At 40.6% G+C, this 14,914-nt stretch overlaps 1 protein-coding gene across 1 annotated transcript; it reads right to left on the reverse strand.

The window, feature by feature from the left end:
* Nucleotides 1-314: 314 nt before the first annotated feature.
* kdm2ab (lysine (K)-specific demethylase 2Ab) lies at nucleotides 315-14,271 on the reverse strand. The gene is made up of 23 exons (XM_065959144.1): nucleotides 14,070-14,271; nucleotides 13,602-13,643; nucleotides 11,159-11,297; nucleotides 10,960-11,038; nucleotides 10,801-10,851; nucleotides 10,269-10,443; nucleotides 9,918-10,024; nucleotides 9,700-9,793; nucleotides 9,321-9,474; nucleotides 9,095-9,210; nucleotides 8,091-8,217; nucleotides 7,712-7,986; nucleotides 7,496-7,573; nucleotides 6,879-7,139; nucleotides 6,604-6,732; nucleotides 6,388-6,474; nucleotides 5,977-6,198; nucleotides 4,537-4,566; nucleotides 3,228-4,282; nucleotides 2,355-2,518; nucleotides 2,056-2,202; nucleotides 1,676-1,891; nucleotides 315-1,582 (listed from the first exon to the last, which is right to left on the reverse strand). Exons 2-23 carry the CDS (start codon nucleotides 13,635-13,637, stop codon nucleotides 1,401-1,403), a joined length of 3,924 nt encoding a protein of 1,307 aa, XP_065815216.1. The 5' UTR covers nucleotides 13,638-13,643; nucleotides 14,070-14,271; the 3' UTR covers nucleotides 315-1,400.
* Between the last annotated feature and the right edge of the window lie 643 nt (nucleotides 14,272-14,914).

The raw sequence follows: 14,914 nt of genomic DNA on the forward strand, positions 1-14,914 counted from the left end.
TGAAAAAGAACACAAACAACTTAAGTGGAAAAAAAAAAAAAAAAAAAAAAGGCTACTGAAAATACTTACAGTGCAACAGGATTCCCGTTTTGATAATCGAAAAAAAAGGGGAAAAAAAACATTTACACAAAAGTATATTTTTAATATACTTATTATCATTTGAAGGGATATGACCGGGAGAGCCTGTCTGGGAGGAAATCTTTGATACAGAACCAGTACACTAAAAGGTAACAAAGACATGAGCAACGCCCCCTGCCCCCAAAAACAAAATTATACATCTCTACATTGAATCATATAGGTCATGAAATTCAGTGAAAAGTTCCAACGTTTTTTTTTTTTCACCCATGAAAATAAACCAGAATTTATGAAAGAGGGGTGGGGAGCAGTTTCATCTAGAATAATAACATGTTTACTCTAAATGTATTCTCTGTACAAAAACAAAGCAAAAAGAGTTTGGAAATAATAGCACCTGAAGACTAACATTTGTTTGAAGATGCACCATTTATCTGACACCTAATCCTTGGTTTACCCCGAACACTTAATGCAACCTGCCCTTCTGCCGGGGTGAGGTCTTGTTGCCACATTGATTGCTTTCTCACAGTCTTCTGCTATTCCATTGCTCCCACTCAGTATTTGTGTTTACTATTCAATTCTACCATATGACTACTATAGCACCCAAGTGCCTTTTTATACCGACAATACAGGCCACTCCAGTCCCTCAACATGCAGGTTGTGATGAGAGACATGTGACCTTCAGTCATCTGTAAAAAATAAACCTAAACACTTAGATGTTGTGCAGATAGCATCCAACAACATAACGCTTGCTTTCTTGAATCTGACAAAGATATTCATTAATTTGGAGCTGCCAAAAGTAGCCAAAATAAAATTAGTCAGCTAATAATAAATAAGACTTTATGGGGCTCAGCTAAACAAAAGAATGCAGGAAACTTAGTATTTTCTTATCTCTCTTTGTCAAGGCTTGAGTTTATGACAGAGTCAAGACTGGCATCTCTCCAAAGAAGAAGCGATCCCCTTGGTTATCCCAAGGATGTGAAGATTATTACAGTTTATTAATTGCCCATGTTGTCCCACTTCTGCTGGCAATGGAAAAAAGGTTTTCTTCTCCACATCGCAGTAATCCCAAAAGAACATAAAAAATAAAGCTCCTTAGTCTCTTTATTGGTACACGGGGAAACATGTATGCAATGCTGGTCCAGCTGTGAGGACCCCCTTTAACACCATTTCAACACCACTTAATGAGTGAGTTAGCATTCGCAGTTTAGACCCCACCCTTCCGTTTACATGATACAGGCCGATGTTAACTTCCTTGCCCACCTGTGTCGTTTGTGTCACACAGGATCCACTCTCTTGCCATTGCATTCCTGCAGTCAGAGGAGAATTTAGGATATCCTCTGAATCAGTTTTTCATCTGACAGGCAGTAGAGCGTGTTGACGGACAGCTCAGAGATGAAGGCCTCGCAGGCCATGCGTGAGACACCTTTGCAGCCTCGCAGGTCGAGCAGAGAGATGCAAGAGAGACGTCGGAGATACTTTAGACATGTGTCTGTCAGTTTACTACAGCCTGGGAGAGAGAAAGACATAAAGAGACATCAGAGCCTGTGCAATAAAAATAATCCAACATTTGTTGTATTAGATGTTACAGAAAATATCTCACCTCCCAGGTTGAGTTCTGTGAGAGTATTGCGAGTGGATGAGCCCACTGCAGTCAGCAGGTTGATGGAGTGGTCTGTAAGGCTGTTGCAGTGGGAGAGGTCTAGTTTTGTTAATTGGGGCATGTGGCGGATCACCAGGCGCACAGTGGAGTCGCTAATGTCCAGGCCCGCTAGTCGCAAACACTGCATGGTCCGCAACTGACTGCGATTGTCACAGCCTGGAACATAGAGATTATTTGGGAGGTGAAGAAAAAAAGAAGAGTTTGTGTAAAAAATAGAGACAAAAAGAGGCTTCAGAGGTCACTACTGAAAAAAATGGAAAGCTGAATTAGATGGACATCTAGCTATTAACAAGCACACTGGGAGGCATCTCTTTCCTCACCTGGAGGGCTGACTAGATCCCTGATCTGAGTGTCTTTGATCCCGTCTGCGTACCGCAGATCCAGAGAGCGAAGGAGAGGGCAACCAGAGGAACAGAGAGCTGAAATAGATGACCAGGAACAACCTGCGAGCATCAGATCCTTCAGCCCTGTGAAATCAACAACACAGAACTTACCAGTGCGAACATGTCTCTTCAAAACGATATACAATACAAATATTTTGCTTCATTATGTCATTTATTAAATAGCATTGAACATATATTTTATGAAAAATGTGTTGGTGTTGTTTGTGATAACATACCAGGCAGCCGGCCAACAAGCCAGTTTAGCTGCTTTTTAGAGATATTGGTCCAAGAGAGATCGAGTGTGATTGGCTGTCTCTTTATGATGCCTGTTAGGGCCTGAGGAGTGATGGTGCGTTTGATGCTCAGGTCGATCCGTGACCAAAGCCGCTTGTCTAAACACCTGAGCAAGAGCAGGCTGATTAAAAACACGTTCATTTATCCTGTCAGCTATACATACAGCCATGTTACACTGACAGAACTTTACACAACCTGACACTTTTTAGTTTGCAATAAGAAAAAGACAAACATTTTTTTTTAAATACTAAACTTTAGTAAGTTATGATGGCTTTTTATTGTGTTCACATCCTCAAAATTATTTTTGACTTTTATTAAATTTACTTCTCAACACTTGCAAAAAACAATAAAGGGAAAAATACACAACTATTTCTAGTTATTTTCAATAGCTGAGATGGCATCATTACTGTATTTTGATGGTAGCCTATTTAATTATCAAAATCAGACATTTTAATCAATTATAAAAAAATGATACAACCGATACAGTTGGTTAACTGGCTAGCAGAGTTAACAGCAGAAATAGGTAAACGTTGAATGGAAGTGTTTCACTGGGAAAAAAGCTACTTCCTTAAAAGAATGAAGGTCCTGATCAAAAGCTATGAAGCTGATCCAATCAAAATAATGAGAATTAACACAAAAAGTTAAAGTGGAATTAATACATTTTTTTTCTATTGCCATAGGAGTCAGATTTTTTAAAGGGCAAAAGTTACTGTGACCCTTCTTTTCCCTTCTCTCTCTTAAATAAAAGTCAGCAAGGAGAAAGGTTTGAGTAGACCATTCTTCCCTTATTACAATTATATTAAAAAAGGTCTTACCATTTGTACCAGTTTTTGCAGACAGCCATGCAGACACAGAGGTCTGCTCGACTTAAGTAGCGGAAGACAGATACCCACACCTCCCTCTCGCAGCCTGGCCCGCTCCCACTGCTCTCCCTGTCTGCCTCGCCCCCTCCTTCCTGTAGTGCGGACAGAGGGACGCGGTGATGAGGAAGCTCAGAGGAAGAGGAACAGGAGGCTCCATTGCTCAGTTTAGCCGGTCTGCTCAGCTTGGTTCTTTTAGAGGTGTCCAGCCTCTCTGGGTGGGAGCTATGAGTGTCTGTGTGCCCACTGCGAGTGAGTGGGGGTGTGTGCCTGTTGGAGTGTTGTTCAGGACAGGGCCTGCGATTTCTGATTGGGGGTCTCGCAAGGGCCCTGGTCTGGTTGTGTATTGCTGAAGTGGTAGTTTGAGGGGCAATAGCTTCTAATTTAGGGACAATAGCTGATGGATCCTGCTTGGCCCTGGTTGGTCTTTGAAGTGTCACTTTAAGATTGGAGCCATCGTTCCCCCCTGTTTGACTGTCCTGTTTCATCTCCTCCTCCTCATCTTCCTCCACAACATTTTGGTAAGCCACCTTGCTCCCTTCCACCTCCTTTTCTTTGGCTGCTCGTCCCTCTCGCCTTGACTGTGGCTGGTTCTCTTTATCCAAACCCTTCACACTTGTCTGTCCCCTGTCCTCATCATCATCGCTGCTGCTGCTGCTGCTGCTGTTGCTGTTGCTGTTGCTGCTGCTGCTACTGCTGTCCTCACTCTCCTCCTGCAGCTCTCCATAGCTTCTACCACTTCTCATGCCTCTCCCTGCTCCTCCTCCCCGCAGCCTCACCCCTCTTCCTCTTCCTCGGCGAGGCTCTCCTTTGGGTTCAAGAACCAGACCGAAGGAAGACGGCTGCTGCTGGATGGGCGCAGTCCCTCTTGGAGAGCTGTTTAAGGAAGAGCCACTGGGCCAGGTGGTGCCCCGGCCTCTGCCCTGAGATTCTCTGCTGGTTGGAGAACGTAGTCTGGACAGCATCCTGGAGCCAAGCAGCCTAGGAGAACGATCTAAAGCTGCCTGTCTCTGTTGGAAGGAAAGTGCAAAAACGATGGCAAGTGTGAACAAAGTATTGCATCTTCCAAACAAAATCTAAAGCTCAAATGTGCTCTGAACACCTGAAACAGAACTTGAACGTTTTTCTAAAATAATGAAATGCTGCCACATCAGCACTTCAGGGTTCTCTAACAAACAGTACTCACTGTATTTGGCACACAAAAAAAATGAAGATATATTTATTATCAGTACAGAGTCATTACAGAAATAAGTGCATTTCTTACCGATAACAGTTTGCTCCGCTCCAGTTTTATCTGCAAAAGACAGACAAGTGGTTGAGGGATTGAGATAAATGTCACTCACAAAGACAGGATTCTTTTATGAACATCTAACTTAGTTTTGCTTTTTTGAAAGACAACTTGTTTTATCACTTATTTTTCCTTCTAGTTATTATTGTTTATTTATTGATGCTTATCTCAACCTTTGCTGTATTTTTTCCTTTACTGCTGTAACAATGAAGATTCTCCTATTGTGGGACTAAGAGGATTATCTTATCCTGTCTTATTATTAGGCCTATATAAATATACTTTAAGTTCATTAGACTGGCTAATGTAAATGATTTCCTATGATAAAAAGCCCTCAACTTAAAATTCCTATCCTGCCGCTGTGTCACCATAAAGGAGACGTGTGTCAGTCAGTGAAACTTACAGATGCTCATGCTCTGTTGAAATAAAATGACAGTACATGATCTATGTATATTCTAAATATAAAGTATGTTGGGCCTTTCGACAGTGCGCTCTACAGTAGTCCGGATTTAAATATGGCTCGAGGCATTTAGAAATCCAGTTACTCGATTGATTCAAATGTGCAGTTTGTCGATTTGTTTGTCAATCTTAGACAACATTTTAGATGGCAATTATAGATTGGATGAAAAAAAAAAAAAAAAGAGAAAAATACCTGGGTGGCACATCCTGGTATAGTGTATGGTTGAAAAACACTTTCATGGACAATTAAAGTTGCATGGGATGATCTGGAATTCCAGATAAATCCAGATACATCACTGTTTAAGTTTAAGGTATAAATGGAAAGTTTCTGACTAAACTCATCTCATGATTGCTGTAAAGGCTTTATATGCGATTTTTTTGATCCTGCAGATGTCGCCCTTGAGCACCAGCATGAAACCAAAACAACTCGCGCTACATTGTTGTGTTAGCACGCTAATGCTAGTGATCTTTATTATGCTCGTATCTTCACACTGCATGTAAATTTACCCGAAATGAGCGTGATCTAGAAACACATTTAAGCAGTAAGTACAGTATGTTATTCTTCTTTTCCCTAGTCTCTCAATTAAACAACTTTTATAGGTAAGGGGATGAGCTGGCTGGCCGTCCTGGCGATGTAAACAAACTGAAGATAGGACTCAGAAAACTCGGAGAGCATCACAGACAGTGGGACTCGGGTGTTACACCCATTGTAGACAGTCATGACTCACGGAGTTATTTTTAGAGGATATACTTCATTTCTATTACATTTAAGTGTGAAAAATCGAATATAAAGACCCAAACAAAGAAAAACAAATGAATCCTTTTATGACTTTCTAATTAAAACCTAAACATCTGCAGGAACCCTGATTTCTTTCAATCAAAAGATTGTTTACACTACTTTTCTTAAATCGTGAATGGGAAAGTGAAAAATTGCATCTCCTGTTTGGATCTTAACTTTACCCTTTTCTTAAGTCTGAGCTCCAGTGCACTTGCTCTCTTGCGATTCTGTTGATGCTGTAGTAGCAGTTTCTGAGAAGGAGGTGGTGCTGTGGGTCTGGTAGGTCTACTACGTCTCCCTCGTCTCACACCTTCTCCTACACCTATTCCCTCCCGGTATGCAAGTTTGGATGGCGGCAAGGAGGTGAAGCCCTCCGACTCTCCACTTTCTTCATCGCTAAAAGACTGGTACGAGAGGACAAGAAGAGTTGATCAGTGGGGTTTAAGAAGAAAGGGCGTTATTGTAACATAGAGTTACAAAACTTAGAGCATTTCAATATCAAGCAAAGGGTAGCTGGAGTAAGTTACTGAAGAAGGTAAATGTTGTAAAGTGTTGATTTAATGACATTAAAACAAAGAGAGAAAGTTTTGTACCTCTGATTCTGAGCCTTTGTTTTGGTAACATTTGGGACATTCCCAGCAGCTGGGCAAATCCTTATTGATCTTCCCCTCACCAGGTTCCTGAAACAGGATAAAGTAAATAGCTTGAAAAATCACCTTCAAGGTTTGACCAAGAAATGCAGCTTTATCAAGAGGAAAGCAATAGCACACTCAATTACCAGCCTTCACACTGTGTCGTTAGCAGCTCACCTTCATGCAATGATGATGGGTAATCTGTGAGCAGACAGAGCACTCCATGAGTGAGTGAGTGCTTGGATCTGATTCCTCTGATTCTCCTTCTCCACATATGGCACAGCGTGCTGTGTTTGGCAAGGCAGGCTGTAGGAATACATGAATGTGATTTTAAACTCTATTCCTTATCAAAATCCAGAGATCTTAAGCTGCAAAAGATTTATAAAAATCCTAGAAACATTTCATTTCTGATATGTAGAGATTTGGAGCATCATTGGTGCTATGGGTCTCACCGTTAGACACTGTCTCATGACACAGCCCTTCTTCATGCGTCCAGGCCCACCAAACTTCCTCATGTCATGGCAGTACTGGCAGGTGCCACACTCCTTCCTGCAACAGCCAGCACAGCGCTTACACCTCACCCGTCTGCGCCTCAAGGCAGAGATGGAGGAGCGTTTGGTGGGCCTCTGTCCCAGAGGCTTGTGGAGGGTGGGGCCCAAGCGGGGGCGGTAAATGACGGGTGGAGGGGGAGTGGGGGGCTGGTACCATGACGGCTGTTTCAGGAACATAAGCAGGGATAAGACAAAAAAAGTTAAAAGAGTGTCCTGTAAATAATTCCCCACAATGACAGGCTTTGTTTTTTTGATCATTTAATTTCAAAAGGTAATTATTTTCAAGGTATTTAATTTGCAGTTTATTCTAAAAGGTACATTCTTTTCTACTGATCCTGACAGTGTATTTTAGTATGAATTATATGTAACAAAAGAAGCTTGAAACTATTTGAAACACATATTTTTAATATACCATGTGTGCTCAATGACTAACATCATCATCTTTACACACTATAATGTTGCTACTTGCTCCCAGCTTGCAGGAGGGGTTAAAATGTATCTAACATTTCTCTACTCACCCTTTCTGGCCACTTGACAATGGGCTCTCCAGTGTAGGAGAGCTTAGGGTTCTCATTAACATGATTCTGCAGAACAGCCTGGACAAGCGGAGAAGAAAAAGAAGAAGAAATAAGAACAACAATTTTATATATCTGGACATCTCCAAAAAACATTAGGCGCCAACTGTCTTTGAAAATGATATCTAAGCCAGTGTTTATTGAGAGATGGACACCTACCCTCATGTCCTCAAGCAGGGCTACAGCGTTCCTGATGCCTGCAGGGACACATTTTTTGTGGGCAGGAAGTTCCTCCAGCTTCCCTAAAAGGTTAAACAAGCCCTCAAGCTCAAAGGGAGTCAGCATCTGCTTCGGTTTGGGAAATTGAGCTGCCTTTTCTTTGTGGTCATCCTCTTCCTTCACCTTTATCTCAACATGTTCAGTGTCACTGTCTACCCCATTTGGGGCGCCATTCCCAGTGTGATCCATGGTTTCGAGGTCAGCCTGTGTCAGCCCTGAAAAAGATTAAGTTTGTGTCAGCAAATCATTATTTTGTGTTTCTGTGTAATAAAGAAAAAAAAAAAAAACGGCCAGAATTCTTGTGTTCATTGCTTCTCACCTATGCCGAGGGAGTATTTTTGGAACTCAGGGGTGAGATGGGAGATATTGGTGAGACAGTAAAGATATCTCTCCAGCACATACCAGCACATCTCATAATAGAACGGGTAGCGAAACTTTGCTGGCACCTAGAGGACGACAGAAACATATCAGAAAAGGGATGCTTTTTGTACCCTCATTATCATATTTATTTAAACACCACACTAAGACACCATACAATGCATAGTTTGTTCCTTTGAGTTGATTTATACTAACTACCAGGGATGTAATGATTTACTCAACTCACGATATGATACAATTCATGATACTGGGTTCACGATACGATTCTCTCACGATTAAATTGAGACTGAAGACCAAGTATGATATGACTGAAAAAGATTCCTGTCATTTTTTCAAGAAAACACCAATGCACCTCGTAATCTCTTTGGCTCTTGCACTAGTCTGGGAAAAAGGTCATATGGCACTTGCCACCCACGCGCCTCCTGATCCTCTACAACTAAGCAGTGTCAGTCTGTGCAGAGCTGCCAAGCACAACTACGGTAAACTTTTACAAGAATTCAAACAAAATGCTTTGAATTGTCCCACCAAGGAAGACTGTGTTTGCTGAAGAGGACTCAACTTCTTGTGACTGAAAAAGACAGACTGAAGTGTCCACATGTTGCACCATTGAAGTAGAACACATTCATGTGACTACGGCTTTATTATATGACTCTTCTGTTTATTTAAACTGATCAATATAAAGATGCACTAATTACAAAGTCGAGGTCTGTAACAAAATGGTCAGCTACCAGTTTACGTGCCCACTGCAGAAGTGTAATGATTTATGTCCTCAAAATAAAAGTCAAAATGATACTCTCACCAGTTTTTCTATCGTGAGTAATACCCACAGAAAAATAATCATGCCTTGCATCATCTCAAAATGTAAAGCAATCATCAGTGCGTCAGGAGGACAGCTACTTTCAAACAGCAGAAAAAAATGAATAGTGAATGCGAGGTGCTACTTACCCGTGTGCGATCCTCAATACTGTAGATGTTAAGCTGCATGGGGATGTTAAAGCTGTGGAGGAAATTTCCCCCAAACACCAATGTGTCCTCTGGGGTGTACACAGCATGGATCCACCCTACAACATACAAGGCACAGGATGATAAACTCATGTAGAAGTAGAGACAATGCATGTAACTTTGTAGACTTCATACCAGTGTGTGTCACTATTGTGTGACAGTTACAAACCTGATGGGATGATGAAGGTATTGCCCTGCTTCAGCTCTATCCTCTGGCAGTCATGACACTTGTCCCCCAAGAAGATGTCTCCCTGTTTTCCTGATAAAACCCAGTTCTCATACATCTCCAGGTTCTGTGGTGAAGGTGGAATCAGCCAGAACACCTGCAGGGGTCACAGGTTAAAGGTCATTTATGTCTATGTATGGGATATTATCATAATAAATAATAAAAATGTCAAAATACAGTAGAAAAGTTAGATGGATGACTTTCACATTCATTCTGAGATGTAACTGAATAAATGGCTGTCCCTTATTACAACTTGTGTCCACTGGGTCAGTACAGGTAGCATGAATCTACAATTCTTTTGTGAATGGACACCTAGACTGACCTTTCCTCCTCGCAAGATGTGGTACCAGACCGAGGTGCCTCCAAAGTCAATGTGGAAATCAGTGAAGCAGCCCTGCACACTCATGAGACAGTACCTGAGAGGAACAAAGTGAGGAGGAAAAACATGATTTAGATTTCAGATGGAAAAACATATATTAATCAATTCTCCTGACTACAGTAGAGTTAATAGTATATATGTATTTACTCTTGATTACTTACTTCTGTACTTTGGGATAATGCATGTCTATGATGGCATTAGTGGAGTCTCTCTGTCGTTCCTTGAGATGGCGAGGCCACATGTTGTCCACCCAATCAATGAGATCCACCTGAGTATTAAGGAAGTGGTATAAACGTAAAACACTCTTTCAAAACAAACACAACTTTCTGTTGGTACTTTTAACAAACCTAAGCTATTTCAACATCAAAGCAGCAGACAAATACAGATAACTTTTCAGTCTCTTTACTGACTTTCCTGGTTTTTCCTTTTTTGTTGCACACAGGTGTGAGTTCTAAAATGTTTCATTTTAATGTGCCAATCTGGGATTTTTTGACACCCTGAGGTGTTCTCACCGAAGCTGGTCGTTTCACCAGATTCTCCAGTCTGGTGTGGCTGAACTCCAGGCTAATAACATTGTAGAGTTTTTCTCTTTCTGACGGTGGCGTCTCATAGTAGCGTCGCCACTGAGCCATCGACATCTCAATTCCTTTCTGGGTGTTCACGTCCATCACGTCTACAATGCGTCGACTACCTGTAAGAGAAAGAAAAAGGGGTTCAACAACAAGTGAGACCAGTGTAATACAATTACCCTACAACTGTTGTTTTGTGTATTGCCCATTGATTACTTTAATGTTACAGTGCAGTTAGATCAACTTCTCAGTTCTCTCTGGTGGACAAACAATGCGCAGGAAAAAAACTCAAATCATCTTTAGTATTTCATATCAGCAACACCTTAGAATTATTGTCCCAAGTAATCCCATACATACCTTGGAATCAACAACAATAGAACCCTAAAATGCATCATCCTGGCATATGTATTGGTCTGGCTCTACAAGCAGCAAAAACAGTAATGCCATTTATTCTGAGAGGTCAGGAAAAAGAAACCTACCAACAAACAGCTTGACGTCACTCACACTGAACTCAGGGTCTGGCATTCTGCAAGAGAAAAGACAAAGATTTCTTGGCTTTTGCTTTTAAATGATTTTCATTGTGTGTTTAGCAAACAAATAGTAATCCGGGCTAAATGATGAGAATCTGACTTACTGTATTCCAAGGCCATCAGCTGTCTCAAAGATAATGGGGTCCCTGAGCCCTTCTCTCTGGATGTATTCAAATGTGAAATCTAGAAAGGAGACATACACAGCATATAGAACAGGCAGCTTTATTACATTTACATGAAATATGATATGATTTTGTTAAGATTTAACTAAAACATTTTTAGTGAACTTTTTCAATCTCTCACCTTTACCCTCCATGTGTTTGATCAATTCAGAGTTGAATCTGACGCACTGTAACTTTTCATCCAGGTCGAACATTCGTTTCCCCTCAATTTCATCATCTGAGATTCCATCATCCTGATAGCGCCGCCGCGTGCCTGTACGCTGAGGACAAAAGAAGGATTCTTTTCACTTCTTAGTTCAACGTTACCTTTTCATTTTTGCAGTGAGCAACAGAAAGTGTTGGCGAATAGTGCAAGACAGTTAGTCTCTCTGACAGTTAGTCAGAGAGAAATATGGGATGCCTTACTGCAATGAAGAGATCAAGTGCAATGACAAAGCTGGGCTACAGCAGCTAACGAGACATGCAGCAATGCTAATGTCAAGATTATACTTGTAAAAAGTTATAATAAAAAAAGCAGTTTTGGGATTTGCTTGTGAGATAAATAATGTAAGATGAGCATTGTAAGGGATGGTGGCATTTCTTAACAATGAGCACTGAATACTTCACCAAACTTGTCTAGGTGAGAAAACTTGACTTAGTGGCTTGTTCTGATGCACGACCCGAAGCTGGTGCTTTCCAATCTACCTTCAATAACCCTCTACAACCATTGCTAGAAGTATTTTAGGAATATACCTTGTAGAGTCTAAAGGCAAAGAAATGGAGTGATGCCAAGATTGAAAAGTGGCCTGTGGCATTTTAGTTTAGCAACATGGCGTAATAAGTTCTGTGGAATCTGTCGTAGTTAATGGAATCGCCATGTACCACTCCATTCTCACACCAGTGTGGCATCTCTTCAAATTAATTGCATGATCTAGCTTTACAACATTTACGACCATAAATGTGTAAAAAAAAAAGTCTTAATTGACAACGTGAGTGCAACAAAGTTATGTTATCAAACGAATGTAAACATGTCTTTCTCATGTATATAGAACATTTGTAGTTTGGAGGGGCACTATAATTACATTTAGTAACGTCTTCTCATTCACAGCTTTTAACTGCCACGTAATGAAGACAGAACAGTTTTATTAAGAAACGGCACATGGTGCTGGACCTGAAACTACTTGACTGTCATCATGGAAATACCAAACTAAAAATGTGAAACATGTACAGTCATTTGATAACATCTCTTTGTTGCACTCACAATGTCAATGAAGACAAAAAATGTACACAATTACAACAGTGAATGTCATAAAGCAATACTTCTGGTATTAATTAAACAAATGCATGATGGTGGTGGAAGATGGGCAATACTGGTACGAGAGAGTGGTACGCTGCGCTGGCCCCCTGTTGGATAACCACAGCAGATGCCGCAGAATTTATGATGCCATGTCACCAAACGAAGTGTACGGGCAGATGTCGCTGGAAAACTCGCATGCCATGAACGACACCGGTATGCTGGTGCTCCCAAAGTGGCAAGCATGTTGGTGCTGTTGAAGAAATTAGTTAAAAACCACAGTAGCTGTATTTTATATCTATATATTAAAGAGTTAATAGTGACAAACGTATGCCTGAAAGCACCAATACAAGGATCAAGGATATTACAATAAATCAACCCAAACTAATCAGTCAGCCGACTATCAAATCACTTCATGTGGGAACCAAACAATATGGCATTACAATAGCAGGGGTTAATCTTCCACAGACTGCCCCCTCCTCTAACTCCCCCTCTGCCATTCACTCGATGCACAACTGCTCGGCTAGACAGATGGATAAAGAACAACACCCCCCCCCCACTCACACACACACTTACATCTCCCCCACCCCCATCGCTTTACTACAAATGTGGTATTATCTAAACTCTGGTCCTCCTCCTCCTTTCTATCACTAGAGAATGCACAGTATCACGTAAAATCGCTAATGCACAATATTTAATATAACAGAAACCACCCAGTGTGTTGTTTTCACAGAGTGTCACTACAATGAGAAGGCAATCAATCACTTACAATAAGGCAACACTTCACACAGAGTTTCAAGTTTTAGTGTGAACAGCAATGTTTAAACTAGTTTATAAGGTTGTTGTTGTTGTTTTTTACACACATATCTATACAATCAGAAAGGTTAAATTTGATCTCATTTCCACACTATATTGATAATATTTATCAGATTTTTTGGGGGGCAAAAAGGTGAGTAATATAAGTACTTAACAACTAGCTGCTAAGATTGTAAAGGGGTAAAGCAAGGTCACAGTACAGATGCTGTCAGGTTAGGAGGCGAACTTGACCCTTTGGTGAACTTTAAGTCTTTAGACAGGTTCATTACCGTCATAAAAAAAAAAAAAAACACTCACAACTATCACACAATGTGCACAAGAACGGACTACTCCACATGCAGTGATTGACAAATATAAAAGAATACAGTCGCAGTTACATTAGGCCACCTTGCGAAGAAAGATAAGACAACTAAGAGATGTATTGTTATGATGTAAAACAGAAAGTGTCCCGGGATGCTAACAGTGTGTTACTCACCAGGCGTTTGCTGTACCGTGTGTGAGGATCCTCCATGGCTCCCTGGAAGAGACGCACAAAGTTTCAAAGAGTGGCCTTCAATTACACCTGATTAAAATAAAGAGTGGGGCTACAGTGTTAGGAGTGTGTTTTTACATTCTGTCGGACAGAAACACACACACACACCCCTCTTTTTGGAGCTGAGGCTAGCCGTAGCTTCCTTTAGCCTACAAAAAGCTAAGGCTAGCAACACAATATTACAAACATTTAATGCTGAACATGCGTCGCTGAATAATGACAAGAGCTGAGCAGAGCAGGAATCTAACAATGTGCACATTTTAAGCGAGTGTGTCATTTTAAGGTGGCGTTAAAACGTAAACATTAGGCTCACTTGGCAATCCCTTTTATAAAAATCGTCGGCTAAGCTAACTAGCCGGCTAGTTGACATTAGCCTGTAGACCGCAGGTGTAAGCTTCTTTATCGTTTTACCTTTCGCGTTTTAACTCCTTCTTCTAGCCGCGGTGCTCAGAGTAATGTCTCCCGACTAGAGCGCCCGGGGCCCCGCGGTGAAGTTTCTCCCCATGGTTGTGTGATATAACAGCTGTGTGTATTGTTGTGTTTATTATTGTGCGATAAAGTTAGGACGAGTCGACGCTTCGAGCCGCCATTTTCAGCTGGTCAGAAAACACACACACACACACACGCACGCACACGCGCACACACACATACATTCACACACATTAGAATAAGAAAAAAAAAAAAGAAGCACACTACCCACCCCCTATTTAGTCTACCGCTCCGTGAATAATCACAGATCCCTCATTGGACACAGTAAATGCCATTTAAACATGATTATAATATTATATCATGTTGCGTGTGTTACTTTTTCTTTACATTTTATTTTATTTTGTTTACCATTTTGTACCTTTTGCACAATTTAGAATTTATTACTGTAAATATTATTTATCTTATTTTTACCTTTATTTTATTTTATATATTTTACCTTATCTTATTTTACCTAATTTCATTTTATCTATTTTACCTTATCTTATTTTACCTTATTTTATTTTATTTATTTTACCTTATCTTATTTTACCTTATTCTGGTTGTATTGCACCGTGGGACGGAGACAAACGCAATTTCGATTCCACTGTATGTCTGGCATATTTTGAAATTGACAATAAAGTTGACTTTGACTTTGACTTTGACTTTGACTTAAACATGATTATAATATTATATCATGTTGTGTATGTTAAACATGATTACAATATTATATCATGTTGTGTATGTTAAACATGATTACAATATTATATCATGTTGTGTATGTTAAACAT

The sequence above is a fragment of the Labrus bergylta genome, chromosome 9 (assembly GCF_963930695.1).
Source record: "Labrus bergylta chromosome 9, fLabBer1.1, whole genome shotgun sequence".
NCBI lineage: Eukaryota > Metazoa > Chordata > Actinopteri > Labriformes > Labridae > Labrus > Labrus bergylta.

Excerpts from the sequence above, each read along its gene's own strand:
- kdm2ab (XM_065959144.1), bottom strand. The coding sequence starts at position 13,637 with ATGGAGGATCCTCACACACGGTACAGCAAACGCCTG. Across the intron at positions 10,852-10,959 it reads GCTGATGGCCTTGGAATACA|AATGCCAGACCCTGAGTTCA; the intron begins GTAAGTCAGATT and ends TTTCTCTTGCAG. Across the intron at positions 8,218-9,094 it reads GTATTGAGGATCGCACACGG|GTGCCAGCAAAGTTTCGCTA; the intron begins GTAAGTAGCACC and ends GTCGTCCTCTAG.